We start from the raw sequence: 23,297 nt of genomic DNA, 5'->3' as shown, positions 1-23,297 counted from the left end.
GTGCCTGCCTTATTGTTTAGCCCCAGCAGCCCCTCCAACTACCTTGCCTACAGGGCATGATTTAGTGGGTGTGCTCAGAGAACGCTTAACTCAACACACAGGAGGAGAAGGTGGCTTCCTCCCTTATAGCCTTTAACCCAGTAGCTTGGTTAATTACCTCAGATGTGGGAGACCATGGTTCAATTTTTTCCTCTGCTTGATGTAGAGCAGGCCTTTGAACATGGGTTTCCCTGCTCCCAGCTTGCAATGCCTATGTTCCTTGGTGGGGTTAACCCAAGAGCAGCTGGCAAAACCATTGGAAATCAGAGATTTTTCCTCTAGAATATTTAAAATTGAATTTCAAATTAAGCCTTCTGTAAGGACTTTAACTGAGATTGCATAGTAAACAAGCCTCTCACTTCTTCAGTGGGAGTTGTAGGTACTTAGCATTTTGCTAGGAAGCACCAAATACCTCACATGATTGGGTCCCTATGAAGAAAGAGGAAGGAAAAATGTCTGTCTGTTACCTGCACCGTTTGTTTCTTACACTGTTAATACTTTAAAAAAAAAAAAAAAAAGGGAAAAAAAAGTAAAGTCCGCTGTATTCTGGTCACAATATGCTCTCTTTAATGCCTGCTAACTAGCTTCAGTTTCACCAAAACCAAATGCAACAGCTGCTGACTTCAGGCTAATGAGGCTGCGAGGTATAATGTGCATTGTCTTTTTATGTAATGTGGTTTATTAAACATCTTCTAAAGCTTACCAGTGTCCCCAGGACATAACTTTCCCGCACAAAGCAATGCCTTGCCAAGTAATGAACTATGATTTATGGTGGTAATGGTTATCCTACTTTAAAAAAAATATTACAGCAATTGCTCTGTAGAATAAAAGAGTATAACATGCACCATTTGGCACATTTATGACAACAGTGTTCTGGTTTTCTTAACTCCACAGTTTGCTGTTGGCAATATTTCAAATTCTTGAGACAGATGTTTAAATGAATTTAAAGAGGACAGTGAAATACTTTAAAAACATCATATAGTGTTGAGTGTAAGGAAATTATTTCTTTAACGTTCAGGTAAGAAAGGGTGCCACATGGCCTATTCTGTTTTAGATCTAGTAGTGGATGATGGAAGTAGCAAACATGGAATTAACTTTGTGAAGGATCTCCATGCTGTTATTCAGTTTTGGCTGAGCGAACTCAAACTTTTTCTAGAATTAGCTCATAAGAGCATCTATTTTGTGAGATCCTCATTTGTTTTGAATGTAGTTCCCACTATGTTAATACAGGATTAAGTGGTCTCATGCTAACGTTATGATTGTCTCATTGTGGTCCCAGTGGTTACAGTTTCAGGCCAGAAATGATAAGCATTTGGAAAAAAATGTAATATTAAAACCCTGGTCATGTCTCCGAAAGGCAGATATTGTAAAAATCCTTTTATCATAACTTTTGACATTCTAAAGAAAAGAAAAAGTGTTATAGGCTAAAAACCAAGAGAGTAATCTAGTCAAGAAAATACTGTACTCAACTGTAGCACTGTTATATGTTACATTTGAATTATAGAAAGAAAAACTCACAAAAGGCAGAAGTCAGTATTATTCATGACATGGTAGTTGTCAGTATGCAATGTGTTTGTGGCTAAGGGTGGGAATGTAGTCTGAAAATCAGTTGCGTGTGCAGACAGTGTAAGACATCGAAGACAAGTGAAGCATTAATAAAGCAATGAATATTTATATTTAATTTACATTGACAATTCGCACATAAATAACGATGTAAACCAGTACGTAAACATAAGATAGTTTGTTGTTCTAGTAAAGTAAAAAGCTTGTTAACTTTGGTCAGAGTCTTTCTTAAAAGAGAAAAAAACACTGTTGATTGTTGCTACATTCACATATAAAAGTTCTAAGGGAAATGGGAAAAAAACAGTAAAGAGGAGTAACAATTCTTAAAGCTGATGCATATTAATCTTTGTAAAATTTGTAACAAATACAAAGAAAGCACTACAGGCAAATAAAAGGAGAAGTGTGTGCCCAGTGACAGTAGTGATACTTTGGTTTATCCTACAGTTAAGTACTATTTTTGAGAATCATTGCTACATTAAAAGATGTCAGCCTCACGATTTACAGGAACGGAAATGTAATGAACGTACAACTGTAATCCTTCAAAAGCTATATTTAGAGACTTCCTTGGATTTTCTTAGGTTTGGGGTTTATTTATTTATTAGTAGAAGGCATTAGAATGACATTTTTTAAAAAAATCCCTAAACCCTGGCTTTATGAAGTGGTCTATTTAACTCTATAATTTATAAGAATAGCAGATAGAAAGATAGAATGTATACAGTGGTATAGGGTGTAATAATGCTATTTATTTTTCTGCAAGTTGCATGTGACCATATCACTCTTATGGGGCAGACAAAAATGAGACATTAGGGTCATCCTAAATAACCCAAATTACTTTAAATAGTTCATTCCACTCTTCACCATTGTGTATTATATTTACACCATACATGGTTGAGATTTTGATTTCTTTTGGTTTGTTTTCAGAGTTTTTTTTTTCCCAGTTAAGTTTTTCTTGTTGTTTGGTTATTCAAAAAACCAACAATCCAACAAAGATATGAGGAGATCCAAGACCCAGTCCTGCAAACACTATGAAGTGTATAATCCCACTGAATTCTGTGAGACTGCACATCAGTAAAGTTATTAATGTAAGTGTTTGGCAAGATCAGGCCCCAAATGAGCAACTGTGCATGTGTACTAGCAAGTGATAAATGCCTTAAAGCAGCATTCTGATGTTGGGGTCATCAGATCATATGCAAAGCTGGATAACATTTGATCTTCACACTTAAATGAAAAATAGGTTTTATTACATGGTTTGGCTCACAACTTAAGTGGTATAAATATATATCTATATACATATATGGTATAGTGACATAAATATATCTATAAATATACATGTGTTCTTTGCTTCACCTCCAATGCCAACATATCATCTTTGGGCTTAGCAAAACAAAAAGATAAGAGAACGTGCATTCTATCTTTTCTGTGAACATTTGGTTTCTTCTCTAAAGTAGCAAAGCATTAGATAAAACAGCATTTTTTGCACCACTGGACACACGCAATGAGGTAATTGTTGTTCAACAACTTTGCCAATGCCCTTTTCATCTTCAATTAAATTAACCACAAAATGTACAAACACAAATACTGAAGAAACTCTGAATCGTACAGGAAACAAACAAACAAAAAAAAAAAAAGGTGCCAGGAAAGGGACTTCATTATCTCCTTCTGCCCAAGGAAAGTGGGAGGGAAATAAAAACAAAAAAACCTTATTTCTCAAGGAATCTGACTGTCTTTTGATCCCCAGAAGACTCTGGCAATAAAATCTCAGCCAAATGCTCCTTGTAGGCAGCACATTGGGATATCTATATGTTTGACTTTTAAACTGCTTTTGCAACAAGTTTAGTCATTTTTAAAAACAGCCACTTTTTCACATTCATGCATTGCTTTGGGTTACAAAGTCACAGAATGTAACATGTCTGCTATTGTTTTCTAAAAGCCTGTCTGTTGTATTATTTATGTGAGGCTGGGTATTTGTTATTCCACAGCTGTTATGGGTAGTGCTGCAGGTAGAAGAATCTCTCTCCAACTCACAGATAGGCAGGTATGGTATTCTTTCCCCTGTTTACTGCTAGTCACATTTTGGGGCGGGGGGGGGGGAGGGGAATTATTTTGCTCATCTACCTGCTTCATGAAAGTACACAGCACTTTTCAAACCATGTAACATGTCAAATACCCACCTTTGGCAATAAAAAAACCTCCTTTTCAAAAACACTGGTACATAGACACATTTACTGAAGTAATGTTTTCCCCCCAATCTTAGGTTTTTAAAAGAGATGTGCAGAGAAAAAAAAATTATCTACAAGGAATGGCCACAAGACAAAAATATAAAGATTTATATTCAAAATTACAACGAATTTTCTGGTCATTGTAAACGTTTGCTAATTATTGCTTTTAGAATGGTAAATTGCATAATAAATTATTAAGTACTGTCATTGAAAAAGTAATTATGGATTGATGATCGTCTTTTAGTAAGTGGGAGGCAATACATAGTCCTTGCCTCTTTTCATGCCCTGAGAATACAATAACTTTGGAGTTCCTTCTTTCAACTGGAGGATGAGGGAAACTACTGTAAGCCAAGATTGCTTTGCAGCATAGAAACTATGTACAAGCAATTGCTACAGGCACCCTGACTCACCAAGTCATAAATAAAAATCCCTTCTTGGGTGGGTGGGGGGGAAGAGTCTTAAGGGTCCATTGGTTCAACTGTTTCTTTCTTGACCTTTATAGGTAACAGAGGTAGTGGATGACCATGAGGCAACTTCATAATTGACATGTCTGAAGATTCGTAAAGGTTACATCCTGAGGAGATAAGTCCATTTCCCATGTTCCTCTGCAAAGATACTTTAAGACTAACTCCTTCTATCTCTCTTCTGAGCATGGCCAGTATTTCTTTTTCGACAACAGATGCCGTATCGATATTGTCCTCCACATCTTCCAACCTGTCCGCACTGTCACTGATGTCGAACTTCTCAATCTCTTCATTGATACGATTCAGGTCCTCCACTGAGAGGCCAGAGGCAGAGGCTACAGGGCAATTGCCTTTCAGATGGACTTTGAGGCTGCAGAGGTGAATATAGCTCTTGTGGCAGTGGACACACTTGTGTGGCCGTTCCCTAGTATGGAGACGCTTATGCAGCTTCAGGTGCACAAACTGGGTGAATTTAGCAGGGCACAGCTTGCACTGATAAGGCTTTTCTCCAGAGTGGAGTCGCAGATGGGTCTTTAGATTGCTAGTGCTGCTGAATCGTTTATGGCAAACCTAATTTTGGAGGCAACAGGAAAAAAACCAACAGTGAGTGAGTGGGAGGGTTGTTTTTGTTTGTTTGTAATTGCAGATAAATAGGAAAGCCTGGTGTGTTGAAAAAGCCGCTTCCCACTACTGCATCTTTAGACTTTCACATTTAAAACAAACACCCCCAAATTAACTTTTTAATCTTGTTGAGTAGCATTTGGCCGACAGCTTGTCTGGCAGATGCTGTAGCAGGCAAAAAGTGAAGCTGATGATCTCGCCGTGCATGGAACGCTACATACCTGACACTCATGAGGCTTTTCTCCTGTGTGTACCAGATAGTGCTTCTGGAGATGAGCCAGCTGAGTGAACCCTTTATTGCAAGTCTGACATTTGAATGGTCTCTCTCCACTATGTACTCTGAGGTGGACCTAATGAGAAACAAAACATTTACTGTAGTTTCCAGTAACTACAAACATAGTACTTTATAAACAAAAACCCGCAAACATTTGCAAAGTTACTAGCGGCATCCCACAGGCAGAACACATTGCATGGAAATCATCAAGTTTTTTTTTTAGGACACTTCAACGTTAAAAAAATAAATATATTTAAACAAAAATGAAAACCATCACGTTTACTACCATGATACCACGGTGATAAGTATAGCATGAAACCTAGATGAACTGGTTGTCTCTTAAAAGGAGGAAAGCAGGGATGCTAGGTAAGTTACAGGTAAAAAAAAAATAAAAGCTTTCCAACCATGATGAAAATGTAATATATTTTGTTAAAGATGGGAATGTTTTCATTATACACCTCTACCCCCATATAACGCAACCCAATATAACATGAATTTGGATATAATATAATGTGGTAAAGCAGCGCTCGGGGGGGGAGGGGGGGGCTGTGCACTCCGGTGGATCAAAGCAAGTTTGATATAACGTGGTTTCACCTAAACACGGTAAGATTTTTTGGCTCCCAGGGACAGCGTTATATTGGGGTAGAGGTGTAATTAGGCTATTGCCTTAATGCCTACCTTCAGATTGGAGAGCTGGCCAAAGGTCTTGGAGCAAACATTGCATTCATACTTGATCTTCCCATTCTGCTTCTTCAGTGGATATGGAAGGGTTTTGTAACCAGTCATATTCCTCTTACTTTTAATGAGATTCATGGCTTCTTCACTGGTGGCAGCCAATACTGCTGAGGTAGGTTTAGGTTGCATTATGTGTTCTGAAGTGGCTGCTGTGCCAGCTGTGGGGGACCCACTGGTGGGGCTGCATGGTTTGTCTTTCATGCTGACAGCAGCGCTTGTGATGGAAAAGGCACTGTTAGGTGCTGGTATGAGGAAATCTCTTGGATGATCGGGTTGTGGCAATGAACTTGGCAGAGGAGCTGGGTTCAGCATGTGATGGGAAATGCTTCCTCCACTGAGTAGGTTGCTATAGAGAGGATACATCCTTGGGAACAGATTGAAATTGTTGATGCCGTTGATATTGTTCAAAGCGCTCAGATTATTACAGCTCATACTGTACGGCGATAACAGGAATTTTTGAAAGTGGGAATTATAAGAGGATAAAAATGGTGAGAGATGGCTAGAGGGTGCATATCCAGGATAAGACCCCAATCCTTCTGAACCATAGGGTCCATTCAAATATGAGTGAGATTCTCTATGTTCTTGAGAAGTAGGTGCCAGAGGTGAAACTGTAACCCCCGGACTGCTGTGAGGGCTTGAGCTTTTTAAGCTTTGGTTTGGGCTGCTCCTTGCTGAAGGACTTGGTGTGGTAGAAGACTGGATGGGTGAGTGAGTAATGTAGCTAGGTCTTTCCATCCCATAAACTAGGGAAGTTTTCAAATAATCTTCTGGAATGTGAGGTCGGATTGGATAGACAACACGAGGAAAGAAAGACCTTTCCGGGCTATAGTTTTTTCTCAAGTCATCGAAGTGTTTTTCTGAAGTAATTGGTGAAATGTTAGTCTGGAATAAGTCCTTTCCTTTTGAATGGTTGGGTTCAGTTTTCAGAATTTCTTTCACACTATGCTCTCTCTTTGGGATACTTTTCTGATAAAGCTCATTTTTATCAGTGCTTTGCTGCTTTGGATTAACGTGGCTTTGTGCTGAAAGACAAAGACAAGGCAATGATTATTTAACAAGTCATTATGGAACAACATTCCTCATTTTTAAGTACAATCTACTTCTACAAGCTTAATCAGAAGGTCAGAAGAACAGATGAATCTCGTCAGTACAATCTTTTAACTCATCCAAAAAGTTAGCTTCTGTGCAAAGGAGGACTACTTTGGGATGTAAAGAGTTAACAAAAAGCAGGACAGATATACACTGTTAATATAAGGGATATCCACAAGTATATACATAGCTAGAGCAGTCTGATGATGATTTGTTCTGAGAGTGGCAGTTGTCAATGTTCAAACTGATTTATCCTCCCTCCGCATGAATTTGAGTAGATCTACTATAAATTCGTACAATAGATTTCTAATAACTGGGATGAACAAGCATTTGTTATTACAGATTTAACAGAAAGCCTTTGGAGAGCTTGAGCTCTCAGAAACGCTTCCCCTTGGAATAGCAAGACATGGCAAATCAACCTTTGCCAAACCACAACAGCCACTTCACCAGCCAGTTCAATTACTTACAGTACCAAAAAATATGGGACTGGCTAGGATGAAAGAAGGTACTCTACATCAGTAAACAGACTATTAGTCATTCAATATACTGCCTAGTAACATCTACAACAAAGCAGGCTATTTACTGCAGATTTTCTATGGCATTCAGTGTGTGCAAAACTCCTTGACTTCCAGCTGTACTTTATAAAGACTACACCAAAGTAGAGCAAAGGAAAGCAAGATTCATGGCTCCAGCCTAAGTCAATTTTTTTCCTCTTGAAATCTATGTTTTGAGACAAAATACTTGCTAGTGTCCATTTAAATCTGTTCGGAACAGCCATTTTAGGTTCTCTCTCTCAGAATCATTTTATACCTTTCCAGACATTTGATATATAAAAGTTACCATAAAGATATCTTTAGCTAAAGCCAAGTTCTTTCTACTAATCTCCTAAAGTTAGTAGTTAAATTAACCATACAGTGATTGTTGTAAGAAGTTTTATTACAGAATAAACCATAAGAGAACCTTTATACAATCATGACTAAAGCTACTAGGTACGATGGTAATACAGATAATAAATGAGAATATATTCACAACTGTTTGTGTCTATGTTTTTACATATCCAGTGGTAAACTGCTATCAGTTGACACTAGGAAGCAGTGCTATTTGATAGTATTGCAAAGTTTCTACTTACTGACTTTTTTCTTCTCTGATCTGGTCAGTAAAAAAAAAAAAAACTTTACTTGTTTTTGGTGGATGAGTTAAAACCAATAGGCAATATACTAAGAGCCAGTAAGCATTGTCCCTTTTGTCATAGGTTTGTTGTCTGAACACTGAGCATCATTCAGTGAATCTGTAATTTGCAGTATTGCATTGTGAGGCAAAAAATGATCCTTTACTTAAAAATACTGGGGTTAAAAAAGGACCTTTCAAAGTCTTATTGCACTTAGAACAATTAATTCTCAAAGCTGAATCTTCATCAAGAGACAAGAGACTAGCATCAGGCATATATGTGGTTTTCAATGACAAGTCAAAAATATGAGCAGCTTTTATACCTTAAAAATTTATTGAAAGTATAGAGATGTCCATATGCTTAAGCATCAAATGCTTTAAATTGGAATAGTATCTAGAAAACACAAACAGAAGTGCAGAGAGTACTTTACGATCAACCTATTTCCCAATTGCCTTTCTAGATACCAGTATAATTATTCAAGGTCTCAACTTCCTTAATAACAAATAATAGTATAATAAACAAGGAACTCAACACTTCACTCTTTAAAGGTGTACCTTGCAGTTGTCAGAGAGTTAGTGGATCTTCGATGAGACCCTTAAAAAAAAAAAAAAAAAAAAAAAAAAAAAAGGAGGCCTTATCTATTATGTGAGGACTTTTAACAGCCCACGCCACTTTTCATAACAGCATGAATTTTCCTTTTTCTCCTTGGCCAACAAATGCCTCAGGCAACTAAGAGCCTGGCTTATCCCTGTAAAATATCAGTCATCCAATTAAAATAGGAGAAAGAAAACAATGATCTAGAGACAGCTTTATTTATTTATTTTTAAAGTCACAAAATCTGTTTTACTTGAACTGTTGTCTGTCTTGGTGAGCTAGTAATCAGTTATATAACCTCCCCCGCGCCCCACCAGTATGTTGTCTTCATATCAATATATTAGTTTGCTGGGTTCAAGAGCTCCCATGTCTCCCTAGTGGAGTTCTAGGAGATGTTATCTCTGTCTTATTATCAGTTGCTCCTTGCTGAGCCAGCAGCACAGAGCAAACATTCAGAGTGACACTGTCAGAAAAGATACTGATCAGGGGTTATTGAAAGCTGGTAAAGGAGAAGGGCTTGTGAAGACACTAGACAAAAAATAAATATCAGCTTATCAGGCCCATATCAGTAAGGCCTGTCAAGCAGGAAGTTAAAATTGTCACTTCTGTTTTTTAAAGAAAAAAAGGTAGAGGAAGAAGAAGAGACAGCCCTGCTGGAAAAATGACATAGGAACCCAGACTGTCTTAAGCTGAAGGAATGAATCTTCCTGTGTGATGAGATTAAACAATTAGGGTGTGTAAGGTACGTTTCTTACGTGTAGGAGTGAGCTACAAGAAAGACTATTCAGGGAATGTAATTTTCTTTGCACAATAGTCCAACATTGTCACTTGACAGATTGAATTTAATTACCATTTCCCTTCAGGGATCTCAATAATACTTTCCCTCCTACCAATTTCAGTGTGTAGATAGAAGCCTCAACTATTTAAGGAGTATTTTTAAGTATAATCATGCCAGACCTCTTGAATTTGCATGTTGTCTTTCTCTCAAATTCTTATTTGCCTTTTCTCCTTGTATATGCTAATCTCACCTGAACATACCTCGTCAGTGGGAGATATCGGACAGATGAAACACATAAATAAGTATATGAGTAGAGTGTAAAACAAGTGTAATGTAGTTAACTACATAAAAATGGCCATACAGAATCACACTAATGGTCCATCTAACCCATTCAGACAGTGGCCAGTGCTAGGTGATTCAGAGGGAATTAACAAAACTGGTAATTGTCAAGTGATCCATTCCCTGTCACCCATTCCCAGCTTCTGGCAAACTGAGGCTAGGGACACTTCAGAGCATGGCTTTTCATCCCTGCCCCTCCTGGCTACTAGCCATTGATGGACCTATCCTCCATGAATTTATCTAGTTCTTTTTTGAACCCTGTTAGAAAGTCTTTTCCTTCACAACAAGTTCCATGGGTTGACTGTGTGTTGTGTGAAAATATACTTCCTTTGTTTGTTTTAAAGCTGCTGCCTATTAATTTCATTTGGTGACCCCTAGTTCTTGTGTTATGAGAAGGAGTAAATAACACTTATTTACTTTCTCCACACCAGTCATGATTTTATAGACCTCTATCGTATCTCCCCTTAGTCATCTCTCTTCCAAGCTGAAAAGTCCCAGTCTTACTAATCTCTCGTCATATGGCAGCTATTCCATACCCCTAATCATTTTTGTTGTCCTTTTCTGTACCTTTTCCATTCCAATATAATCTTTTTTTGAGATGGGGTGACCACATCTGCACGCAGTATTCAAGATGTGGGTAGTACCATGGATTTATATAGAGGCAATATGATATTTTCTGTCTTATTATCTATCCCTTTCTTAATGATTCCCAACATTCTGTTGCTTTTTTGACTGCTGCTGCACATTGAGTGGATGTTTTCAGAGAACTATCCACAATGACTCCAAGATCTCTTTCTTGAGTGGTAACAGCTAATTTACCCCATCATTTATATGTATAGTTGGGATTATGTTTTCCAATGTGCATTACTTTGCATTTATCAACATTGAATTTCATCTGCCATTTTGTTGCACATGTCACCCAGTTTTGAGAGATCCTTTTGTAGCTCTTCCAGTCTGCCTCTTGGAGTGGAATTTAAATTTTATCTGTATAGTTGAGTATTTTGTATCATCTGAAATTTTGCCAACTCACTGTTTTATCTGCCATTTTGTTCCCAGTCACCCATTTATGAGATATTTTGTAACCTGGTCCCATATTGCAGACTGCCTGGGAGTAACTATCTTGAGTAGCATTATTTTTCTATCATTCTGAAAACTGACCATTTATTTTACCCTTTTTCCTATCTTTTATGAATAGTTACCAGACTGGTCCCATACAGAGGGGACACCCTATTTCCTCTTCTCCATTCTGAAACTGACCATTTATGCTTACCCTTTGTTTCCTATCTTTTAACCAGTTACTGTCCAAATGGCTTTCTGAAAATCTAAATACACTATATCCACTGGATCCCCCTTGTCCACATGCTTGTTGACCCCCTCAAAGAATTCTAGTAGATTGGTGAGGCATGATTTCCTTTACAAAAACCATGTTGACTCTTCCCAACAAATTATGTTCATCTATGTGTCTGACAATTTTTGTTCTTTACTATAGTTTCAAACCAGTTTTGCCTGGTACTGAAGTCAGGCTTACTGGCCTGTAATTGCCAGGAATCACCTCTGGAGCCCTTTTTAAAAAATTGGCATCACATTAGCTATCCTCCAGTCATTTGGTACAGAAGCTGATTTAAATGATAGGTTACAGATACAGTTAGTAGTTCTGCAATTTTCATTTGAGTTCCTTCAGAACTCTTGGGTGAATACCATCTGGTCCTGGTGACTTATTACTGTTTAGTTTATCAATTTGTTCCAAAACCTCCTCTAATGACACCTCAATCTGGGACAGTCCTCAGATTTGTCACCTAAAAAGAATGGCTCAGGTTTGGGAATCTCCCTCACATCCTCAGCCATGAGACCAATGCAAAGAATTCATTTAGTTTTCCTCGCAATGCCTTATTGTCCTTGAGTGCTCCTTTAGCATCTTGATCGTCAGTGGCGCCCACTGGTTGTTTAGCAGGCTTCCTGCTTCTGATGTACTTAAAAAAATTTTTTGCTATTACTTTTTGAGTCTTTGCTAGCTGTTCTTCAAATTCTTTTTTTGGCCTTCCTAATTATATTTTTACACTTCACTTGCCAGAGTTTATGCTCCTTTCTATTTTCCTCATTAGGATTTAACTTCCACTTTTTTTAAAGATGCTTTTTTGCCTCTAACTGCTTCTTTTACTTTGTTGTTTAGCCATGGTGGCGTTTTTTTGGTCCTCTTACTAGGTTTTTTAATTTGAGGTATACATTTAAACTGAGTCTCTATTAAGATATCTTTAAAAAGTTTCCATGCAGCTTGCAGGGATTTCACTTTTCGCACTGTACTTCTTAATTTCTGTTTGCCTAACTTCCTCTTTCTTGTGTAGTTGCCCTTCTGAAATTAAATAGTACTGTGCTGAGCTGCTTTGGTGTGTTTCCTCTCCCCCCTCGATGTTAAATTTTATTCTGTTATGGTCACTATAACCAAGCAGTTCAGCTACATTCACCTCTTGGGCCAGATCCTGTGCACCACTTAGGACTAAATCAAGAATTGCTCTCCTCTTGTGGGTTCCAGGACTAACTGCTCCAAGAAGCAGTCATTTAAGATGTCAATAAACTTGATTTCTGCATCCTGTCCTGAGGCGACGTGTACCCAGTCAATAGGGGGATAGTTGAAATCCTCCATTATTATTGATTTATAGCCTCTCTAATCTCCCTGAGTATTTCACAGTCACTATCACCAGCCTGGTCAGGTGGTCGGTTGTATTACCCTACAGAAAGGCTTTTGTGTCATACTGGGCAAGCCGGATTGAAAGTTCATTTGGAGGTTTGTAATTTTTATTCTTGAAAGTACCCATAAATTGAATTATTCTTTACCACAGAGGGTTTTTTTCCTTTAAGCATTGGTGATAACACCTATTGTACACATACACTATCACATATCTATCCAGAGCTCTGGTCTGAGACAAAATAGTTGATAGGATTGTGACAAACAGGAACCATAGGACTGCATCATTAAGTTACTGAACTGATAAAAAGATGCTCCTCTCACAGGGGCTTGAGATAGCTCCTTCTGAAGTCAGTGGAGAGACTCCAACCTACTTCAATGGATATTGGATCAGGCCTTAGAACAGTATGAGACAGAGGCAAAACTCTTGTTCCTCAAAAGTTTTAATACAATGTTTAAGAAAGGCTATGTCTAAAGCCCTTCAGCCCCCTCCAGTTTGTGTGTTTCGGGGCCTATTTTCACAACTAGTTGAATAGCTGTCAGGTTTTTTTTGTTCTCATTTATGCCTCTCCTAGCTGTAGCTTCAGACAGATTTAATAAAAACAAAAGACCTGTTTTTTCTAAAAACTTGAAAAACCGTTGTAGGTGGGTAGAGTCATTTCAAGAGTAAAAAGCTACTCAACACTTCGAGTGGTGAAGTTTAATTATGCCGATTCACATTTTCGATCTAAATTAAGAACCTCCTTTGCTAGTAGAAAGAGAACCTAGAAGTTCTGAAGTAGGCAAAACAAAGAACGTTTCTACTCAAACCGAGAATGGAGACCAACATTTACAAGTATATAATTTGATCATCTGTTTTCTAAATGGCTCCAAGACTGTGTGACTTGATTTTTTTAAAAATGTTTTGCATAAGGAAGGTCTTTGAACGAAACCTTAACTTAATTCTCAACATTTTAAAGTGGCACTATAAAGTCAAATTTAGCCCAAAATTCAGGTCTCTCACAAAACCTAAAACCTATATAAAATCTTACCATGACCTTTTTAAGATTCCATTTTGTTAACTATTTCCTGCCAACCCAAACATTGTAGCATGGTCCTAGTATATTAAAACCAGAAAGTGAAACCGACCATAAACAAATGGGAAAATAACTACCCATTTTAATTGTTTTAGGCAAAGAGAAGTACAAAATGTAAGAGCCAGGATAAAGAATGAAAATGAGATTAGATTTTTTAAAAAATGTTTTGTTCCAAAGTTAACATAGCACAGGTATGGATTTCTTTTTAACTCAGCCAGTGTCTTTTTAACATTTCTTTCTCTGTTAAAAAGGCTTTTGTTAGATCTACAAATTATATCCCCAAACCTTTCAGACAGGTGTATCAAAATAGGGTGCCACCTTCCTGGGTTTGTCTGATGGGACAAACTTGTCAGGACAGCAGGCTGTTGTATCATCTTATGATGTAATGAAGGACATTGAATCAGATCATGACTATAATACACTGTGATTCTATTTTGGGAGAAGTCATCATCAACAACAGCAGCAAGACCCACAAACAACCTCAACTCCTCTAACACTGAGATGCTCCACAGAATCTATGCCAGTTATATTAAAGCATGACAGGCTTTAGGCTATTAGTGACTGTCAGGATTCATTTGGAATCATTATTTAGTAAGTACAGTAGGTTTGATGAAATAGTGGAAATTATTTCTTGGTCCACAGAATGTAGAAATCATGTGTCACCACACCTAAAACATGTATTGCACAATGGGTAATAAAGGCACTATTTGAAGGTGATTTTCTTTGTTATTACTCATATCTTGATTCAAAACAATGTCAACAGATTAGGAAAAAAGGAAGATGGAAATATGTAAATGGTAAGATTATACTTCCTCCCCCTAAAACAAATCAGGGCTCTAATCCTACGAACCCTCATATCTTCTTGCAAACACTTATGCATATGGTCAACTTTACTACAATGAGTAGTCTCACTGTGCATAAATGTTTGCAGAACAGGGCCCTCAGGCTTGATTCAGGAAAGCACTAAAGCACATAATCAAGCATGTGCTTAAATGCTATCCTGAATACCCACGCTTTCCTGAATTGGAGCCTAAATGAACCAACTTGAGAGGTTATATTTAAAGTTAAAAAATTGTCCTCATGGAGGCAAATGGGTGTATCTATGTTTGTGTTCTATGTGGTGGTTCTGATAACTTCCTTCAATTAAGGGCTTCAGTTAAACTAGAGGAAATTCTTTGATTATTTTAAATCACTAAAATCTACAGCTTGTGCAAGGTCCAAACAGTCCAGGACAAGGCCTTCTAGATTTTTTCCTAGCTTGGAGACTGACACTGAAGTGTCTCCGGAAGGCTGCAGAAATTGGTGGGTCTCTGCTAATTTTAACTTGCAAGAGCTGGCAGCTGAGGAAGGGGAAGAGGAAAGCTAAAGCACCTGTTAGAATTAGGTGAGTTTCAAGATACTACTATACCAGCACTATTTCTAATATTAAATCTGGAGAAATATCAGTGCTGGAACTAGGGGTGCTGCAGCACCCTCTGTTTTGCAGTAGTAATAACAACCCAAATACATGGTTTCTGCCTTCAGCACTCCCACTACAAAAATCGTTCCAGCAACCACTGTATCATTTGCAATGCTACATTATACCTTCAGTGAACAGACCACAAACATCTATGGTCCAATGGAATTTTTTTAAGAGTTTGTGAGAAAAGTTGTTGAAGCTTCCAATGACAGCTCTATACCTATTGTGCAGGTTTTATTGCCTAACTGTAGGCCTCCATGCCCAAACGTACTTGTCACAGGGATGGGGGAAGAGTGTGGAGGAAGGGAAGGAGAAGAGTGTGGACAAGATTTGATTCAACAGGGGAGGGCCAGTACTAACAGTGGAAGGAAGCCAAATTTAAAAAAAACTGAAAAAGACTTGTGCTCATTTCTCTGTATTGCGAAACTGTAGATGTACAAGGCAAGGAAAATCTCTAATTTAAATATAATTAATAAAAATGATAGATAGTTTATAAGAATGTCAAAAACTGGAAGTCTCTATGTCCATCCATAAGCCAATATATGATTGTTCTCTGTAGTCTATTTTCAAGTACACAGAACTGTTAGGCAACAGTACACTTCCTGACTCAGCCAGTGCCTTCCAATCCAGGTCTGAAACCTATTTTTACAGAATAGTTTCATAAAGATACAGATGCTGAATGCTTCCAGACACACACAGTGATCTGGTCAATAGTCAACAGAGTATCTGTTGGCACTTTACAAATATCTTGCTGTATCAGTGGGGAGTACATGTAACATAAAAAGCCAGCAGAGATGGAAAAAAATGGATGCAGAGATAAATTCTGAAATGTGACTAATTATATGTTTGCAAACTACTTGTACATGTGAACCAATGAACCTCTAATGTTGTTGACATGTCCCACTCATGTCACATGGATAGGCCTGCACAGTTCAGCATAACAGGAGGCCAAATTGCATGGTAACTAATTAAATGACATTTGAGATAAGGTTATAGTGAGCAAATTAATGCGGTTTGAGTAAGGAACATAGGAACTTCAGATCCTTAGTACCTAAATAAGCATTTCTAGTGTTTCAAAAGAGTAAATATGTTTTGTAATCACTAAGGGGTTAGGAAGCAATTAATGAAAGTACAAAGGATGAGAAATGTGTATTGGCAATTTCTGACCAGTCTGTGCTGTATACAAAGATGGGGACTGCATTTTTATCTTGATCCCCGCTAAACTAACAATGACATTTTATAACCCATTCTCCATCACCAGATAGCAGTGAACCCCATTTCATATAAAAATAAATGCATTCCAATTTTTGTTTCTAACTCCTACATAGACATAGGCATATTATGTAGGTTAACAGAAAATTAAATCTACTAAGGGTCTGATTAAAGCCATTTGGCGTCTTTCTGATGCTTTCAGTTAACTCTGGATGAGACCCTAATAGTGTACCAAATCTAGGGGTAAAAGACTAAAGTTGGAGATGGTCAGAAACCATGTCAGAACACATGGCTTTTAAAATAAAATAAAATAAAATTGAATGCATCTTCACACCATTAGCAATTTTGACACACAAGGAAAGAAATTTTTTTTTAAAAAAAATCTTTCTAGCATTAAATGTTAAGCAATTACACTATAACCGATTCGAGACAGAACTGAGTTTTGTTGTTATCAGAAATGAAGTCAGACACAAAGGTTAGAAAAAACTATCCATTCAACATACAGTTTGAAAGATATGCACATGGCCTGGTCCAGTTCCTTGCACAATAAGGACAGTCCATTTGGAACTCAAATATACATCCCTTTGTGTACATTTTCAAAGCAGAATTTTTTTTAAATAGACCCATGAAACCTGGAATCTCTAAAGTCTCAGCATGCAGCAATGTCAATTATTATTTGCAGGGAGGGGGGAAGAAGAAGAATTGTCTGTGTAGGATTTCAGATAATTCTCAGTTTATAAACCAATAACTTGAAATGTTTAATAATCTATTTGTATTGAAACAGCACAAGAAACTCTGTTTTTAAATTCCTTCTTTCTACTCCAAACCACCTACTGTGACACAACAGATGATTCAGCTATATAATTATACAACATATTATTAGATCACATAGGCAGAAGAGACATTACTAGCATTCTTTGTTTATACTGTAATCCACTTACTGAGATTCATCATCAGCTCTCTGGAGGAAGGATAGTGCAGTCTCTCTGCAAAGTCCGGACAATACCACACAAGTAGTTCTTGGTTGGCAGGGATGGGCTTGATAGTGTAGAAATAGATGTTCATTCCATTCTGACAAGCTGCCAAATTCTGTTCCTGAACAGAATGGGCTGGGTTCACATAGCGCATCCAATTGCTCTTGTCCTCATTAAATCCATCAATGAAGTGGTGAAGTTCACCACTGGAATAGATCTAGATGAGAACAGAATATTATGAATATATATCTATAGTGTATACACATACACAGAGTACATATGGTAAATAAGAGGGTTTTTTAAAAACAAAAAAACACAAAACACTATCAACCAAACAACCAAATAAAGAGAGAAATGGATGTTCCCTTTCCAAGTAAGACTTTCTCGGCATTAAGAGTAATAAAGCTCACTCTAGATTAGGTACGCTCTCCCAGTTACCTTTTCCATTTATGTTTAGTCAGTGTGTTGCTCTATTAATATGCACACATGAAAGCCATAAAACACAAAGAGTTGTCTGAAGTAAGTCTACCTTAGAGATCTTTTTCTGCTGCTATGATCCAACAAGTGTGTGATACTGTTGACTTCAGGTTTGACTGTGTGCTTGCATTAATGCTTTGAGTCACCTGTGTATAAGACTGACTAGCTAGGCTACGTCAAACACAGTCTCTTTCTCCGTTTTTTTTCTATGGCCTCTGTACTTGCAGTTTCCTACCACCTCCGCCCAAAGGTTTAAACTATGCAAACATCCTCCACCCCACCCTTCCCCCCCTGCAACAGTCCTAAAGTAACACTTGCTCACACTTGGAACGTAGCCCTTTTCTGGAAAAGCTGGGTGGGGCTATGGTGAGCTTCACCTGCCATAACTGAAGACCTGGCAAGAGGCCAGCATTTGACAGTCTATGAAAGTCACTTTTCCTCGCAATAGACATGTTTAGACATGTACTTTAAAAAAATTACATATAAAACTGCTTGGTAACAGGCACAAGGAAAAAACCCAATTCAATGAGTGAAGATGTCATCTGTGAAAGTTATGAGAAAATATGAAAATTAACTGAAAAATCTAATGAACTCAACAAATATATCCTTTAGAATTAAGATTGCTTATTTGTGGAAATAATCATTTCAGTCGCTACTTGATGAAAATAAGCCCTTTAAGAATGCCTGAGTTTCACAATAAGTTATCGGGTAAAAGTTAGTCTTAGACTGTGAGCCATTTAGATTTTAGATTGGAATCTCTTTGAGGCAGGAACTCTCTCTTTCTAAAGAACAGACCTAATATATTTGATCTCATCAGTGAAATACACCTCTCTGTCTCTATGTTCATACTACTTTCTTTTTCACTTGAACAGTAACTGCAAGAGTCAACTGAGAAAAAAAAAGAAAAAAGGAAAAAAAGACAGGCTGGCCCTTTAATGCAGGCAGTAAACACCAGAATCACTTTCTTTTAAGAGTAACTTCCTGTAAAATGAGAAGGGGGAAATACATGTGGCTTCATCAAAGAAGCTAGTGAGAGATTTTGCGGTGTGTTTGTTATGAGAAAATGGAACAGAGCCGGGTGAATTTTGCTATCAAGAGGAGTTTTCAAGTTTCTTTGTTTACTCCGATTTGCAAACTTCCAGGAACTTGGGGTTCCATTGCTGTGCACTTCTACTAGAGACGGAAGTTGCTTTCTAAAGCTACACTGAAGATCTTCCAGTTACCCTTCCATAGATAGTACAATTTACTGTACTTCTTTTAAAAAAAGAAATATCAGTATTGTGAGGTCACATACACACCCCCACAAAACCTTATTCTGCCATCTCACCAGATTTCCATATATTATCAAGAAGATTAAAAATGTGCTGACTCATAGTACAGTTACAAGAAATGATGTCACTCTGAGGTTTGCACAGCCCTCACATCCCCCTTCTCCTATCTGTGTGTGTAATTTGCATGGAACATTTATGTTCACACAGAGCAGATGTTCCTGTTCCTGCCAGCAAAATCAGGATGCCTTTTATAGTGGGAAGTTATCTCCCACAGCTTCCTTTGCATGTGCAAGACTGTTTCAGTCCCTGAGGAAGGAATTCATTTGAGTTACGGCAGTGTGTCTGTACTGAATCAAGAGATTATAATAGTAAGTGTAATGACCCTTAGAAGACTCCTATATTATTTCCAAGAAGCTTTACATTAAAGCAAAGTAACATAACAAAAATGAGGTCATCTTTCTTACAACAATATGACTAAAATCCTGGAAAATAGTTAAAGACCTTTCTGAATATTTGCTGAATTATTCCTCACAGGTAATGTTACACAAGTCATTATTCCTTTCTTCTGATGTTGGACTTAGCCCCACAAAGGCATCTAAGTCCAACACTTAGATCCTCAAATCACCCAGTCAGCTACTATGTAAACCTATAGGTACCCAAATTCCTCATCTGCCTGACTTTCTGCTGGCAATGTCTTATGGCACCTAAGTTCCTGCTGCTGTAAAATTGCTTAAAGCCTGATACTGCTGAGCTGCTTGGCACCCTACCTCATGCCTAAGTCAAAAACCAGGCACTTCCCCATCTGTGGGGCCAGATAGGCATTTTCAGACCAGCAGCCAGCAGTGACCAGATGGGGAACTTTTGTGGCTAGCTAGAGTGCGGGTGTCCTAGAATGCCCAATAGTTTGATGGTTAGAGTACTTACCTGGGATGTGGGAGACCTGTTTTCAAATTCTCATGCTGCCCAATTTGAGTAGAGACTTGACTCCAGGTCTCCCATATTCCAGTGTGTACCCTGACCACCAGACTGTTGTCTCTTCTGGAGTAAGGGGTGCTCAATCTCTCTCCTCTTGGAGCTGTTCCACTTGGTATAAAATAATTAAATGTTCAGTTCAGAAAGAGAGCAAATTTACTCTATATGCCAGTGTTCAAGTCCCTGCTCCAAGCTAGGCACAGCAGGTATCTGCAAACAGATCCACGGCCTAGGTGAGTGCTCTAACCACTAGACTATTGGCTATAATGGGATAGGATGGGTTACTGTCTCTATTTCTATTTTTTTCGTGAGAAAGGTCTTGCAAGGCTTAGGTATCCAACTCCAACAGAAGTCTGAGTGGAGATAGACACCTAAAATACCTTCCCTCTCCTCAGCATTTCCTATGGGCTAATTTAGGCAACTCTTCATTCAACTTGTTTGCATCAGTGAAACCATTGTTTTAGCATCTAACTCTTCCCATGGATTGCACAAGGAGCCTGGCCACCTTACTCAGGGTTGAGAGGATTCCACTCAGCAGCAGGGCATCTAAAAGTTAGCTGTTGCAACACTTAGCATTGCTACACCTAAGTCCCTTCCGGGACCTAGACTCTGGAAATTAAGTACAAGATCTTGGTCTCACAAGTGTAAAAACACTCCTGAACCTTGTGTAAATGTTAATGTTAATTATTATCCATGTGCCAATGAGTAAAGTTGTGTGGGAGAAAGCATAAGAAAACCCAAATAGGGTAATTATTTAACTTAATTTTTCCCAAGAGGTCTCAAAAAGAGCTATAGAAAAGCTCACTAAGGCTATGTCTACATGTAGAGTATGTACCATGCATGCCCCCCACTACAGGTATAAACAGCAATGTAGTTGACAAGGCACTGCTTAGGCGAGTAAAGACACCCCAGAACATTAGGATATGTACCATGCATGCCTCCCTACTTGCTCAAGTCGTGCCTCCCATGTCTACACTGTCTTCTCCCGGATAGAGTTGTACACTGTTGCATGTAGCTACACCACCACAGTGTGGAGGTAGCCCACTTTCTACTGAAGTGTGTAGCTACACATACTATATACAACACTGCCAGTGTAGACAAGGCCTACAAGTAAAGTTATACTTTTATGCACACATAGTGTAGCAGTAGTTTTCTATATAAAGAATGAATGCAAGTGCCAGGACAATTAGAGCAAACCTGAGGCCTAGTATGAAGCCATTTGATTAAGCTTCCAGTGGCAAGGCTCAGATACAGAGTAAAAAACTCTTCCCACTCACTCACATTTACATCAAAACCTGCGACAGACCGGCTTAGAGATCTGAGGGCAACAAGTTCAGTTCCATGGAAGGGGATGGAGCAGAATGGATGATGTATACTTTACCAATTCTATATTTGTGGAGGAAGTTGGGGAGATTAGTTCACTGAGATTTCCCAATTAACAGGAGAAGGAAGGAAGGGATGAATGAAAGGGCTGGCGGGAGATAAATGGAGGGGGGAAGGGAAGGAGACTATCCTTACTCCCCCAGGGTGCCTAAGTTATCAACACAGAGTGCTCAGTTAGCACACACAGACTCCTACTCCATACCAAGCTGCATGACCTTATGAGCAGTAAACATCACATTAACATTTTTGCCTGCCATTAGTGGGGTACATGGACATGATGAGGCAGCCAGTTTGGCAACATTTTCTCAACTGGTCCTAGAAATGTCTGTTAATTTAAAATACACATATTGGAGATAAACATTGTTTTACAATAGTTGAATTTGAAACATGCTTAAAAAGTTATGCTGGAATTATTAAAATCTGAATAAAAAATTATATAAATTATATAATACGTCTCACTTGCTCAAGTATGTCTTAGCTAGAAATCAAGAATACGTGACATTTTTAGTCTTAAAGAATGACTTATTACTATTTCCTTGTGTAGAAATGCAAATCAACCTACCCTGGCAGCAAGCTGCAGAGCTATTTCTTTATATGATCAAGCACTGATGTGTTGCAGAAGACAGAGCCAAGAGCTGTCGTGCATTTCCCTCACTCTCCACCCACACCGTCCTCATTTCCAAGGGGGCCAGAGGTTTACTCAGCTTGGTTCACCACTGTTCACTCAGAATTCTGTTCATATATGGCAGAGTAAAGAAGTTGCCCCCTGCACTCACACGGGTCTGAAACAGGAAGTGACCCAGCTTTTCAGCTGTACTCATTTAGTGATCTGATTACTGCATCAACATGGAGCTGTTTTTTTCCTGCTTACCCGCCAAAAGTATTTTCTGTTCGCATTCTTGGGAACTGTATCGTTGGTATAGATCTCTCCTACCAGAGGTCCAAAACGTGTTCCTTTTGGGATGTACTCTTTACTTACAACTCCAGTAACCTGCAAGCAGAAGAGCAAATGATCAGCCTATCTTCAAAAGAAAACAAGTCACTCCTGTTCTTACTAAAAAAAACCCAAGCCCAATATATTTTTGATGAGAGGCCAGCAAAGCAGAGATAAACTAACAGCCACATTGACATCTGATATGAAAAACTCTGTCAACTTAGTTTCTTGCTGAAAAATATGGAGGCCAGTAGTGACTAGAGCTTCAGGTGCATAAATAATGAAAAACTGCTTTATGGAAATGTGTTAGTATTTGTAAGCAGAAACAGAAAGAATCACTGAAAGCAATTTCTTCTCTTAAAACAAGAGGGTCAGGTGTTTCAGAGTTAAGAAAAGATCAGCAAGTTAAAGAATTCTAACCTACCGATACAAATACCACTTCCAACCACTTACAGATGTAGCTTTTCTTATCAAAGGTGAACGTCAAAATTCTAGTCTCAGAAACTAGTAATATTCAATAGTAAGCATTTCAGTGTGCTGAAGCCACCTCTCTTGTAGTTTTCTAGTAAAATAGCAGTCTTTATTTCTAGATAAAAATTAACCCCTCTTTTATTGCTCTGGTACCTTGCTGAACGGTTGGGGGTGGGAGGGGAAGGGCCATCCAAAACCTACAACTCTTCTGTTATCATACAGTGAAAATCAACAATCAATATGAACTGACTTTGGGAAAGTATACTCACAGATTACTGTCTTTAAAAGAGACAGCGGTTCCTGTAATATGTGTTACGTGGGTCTGGTCAAGGAAGTGTAGGTTTTTGGTGAAAATGCTCTGCTGTACCAAGTTTAAGATACATATACTAGCTGTTCAGCTTCCTCCTTGACAGTAATTATACTAAAAAAGTCACTGACCACAAATCAGGAAGCAATTCATCATTATTCAGAAGAACGTGCCTTTGAGTAACCCTTTACAACA

At 38.2% G+C, this 23,297-nt stretch overlaps 1 protein-coding gene across 2 annotated transcripts in view; it reads right to left on the bottom strand.

Annotated features, from left to right (window-relative positions):
* Nucleotides 1-3,719: 3,719 nt before the first annotated feature.
* PRDM1 (PR/SET domain 1) overlaps nt 3,720-23,297 on the bottom strand; it is a 119,187-nt gene continuing 99,609 nt past the window's right edge. For both annotated transcript variants that reach the window (XM_075063859.1, XM_032783580.1), the window contains 5 exons: nt 22,262-22,381; nt 17,255-17,504; nt 5,859-6,937; nt 5,128-5,256; nt 3,720-4,855 (listed from right to left, as the gene is read on the bottom strand). In XM_075063859.1, the coding sequence (XP_074919960.1) occupies nt 4,280-4,855; nt 5,128-5,256; nt 5,859-6,937; nt 17,255-17,504; nt 22,262-22,381 (2,154 nt within the window). In that variant the 3' untranslated portion in view covers nt 3,720-4,279. The remainder of the gene's footprint in view (nt 4,856-5,127; nt 5,257-5,858; nt 6,938-17,254; nt 17,505-22,261; nt 22,382-23,297) is intronic.

The sequence above is a fragment of the Chelonoidis abingdonii genome, chromosome 3 (genome assembly GCF_003597395.2).
Source record: "Chelonoidis abingdonii isolate Lonesome George chromosome 3, CheloAbing_2.0, whole genome shotgun sequence".
In the NCBI taxonomy this organism is placed as follows: domain Eukaryota; kingdom Metazoa; phylum Chordata; order Testudines; family Testudinidae; genus Chelonoidis; species Chelonoidis abingdonii.
Note: the sequence above shows the minus strand (reverse complement) of the source record. Positions and strands in the feature narration are given on the sequence as shown.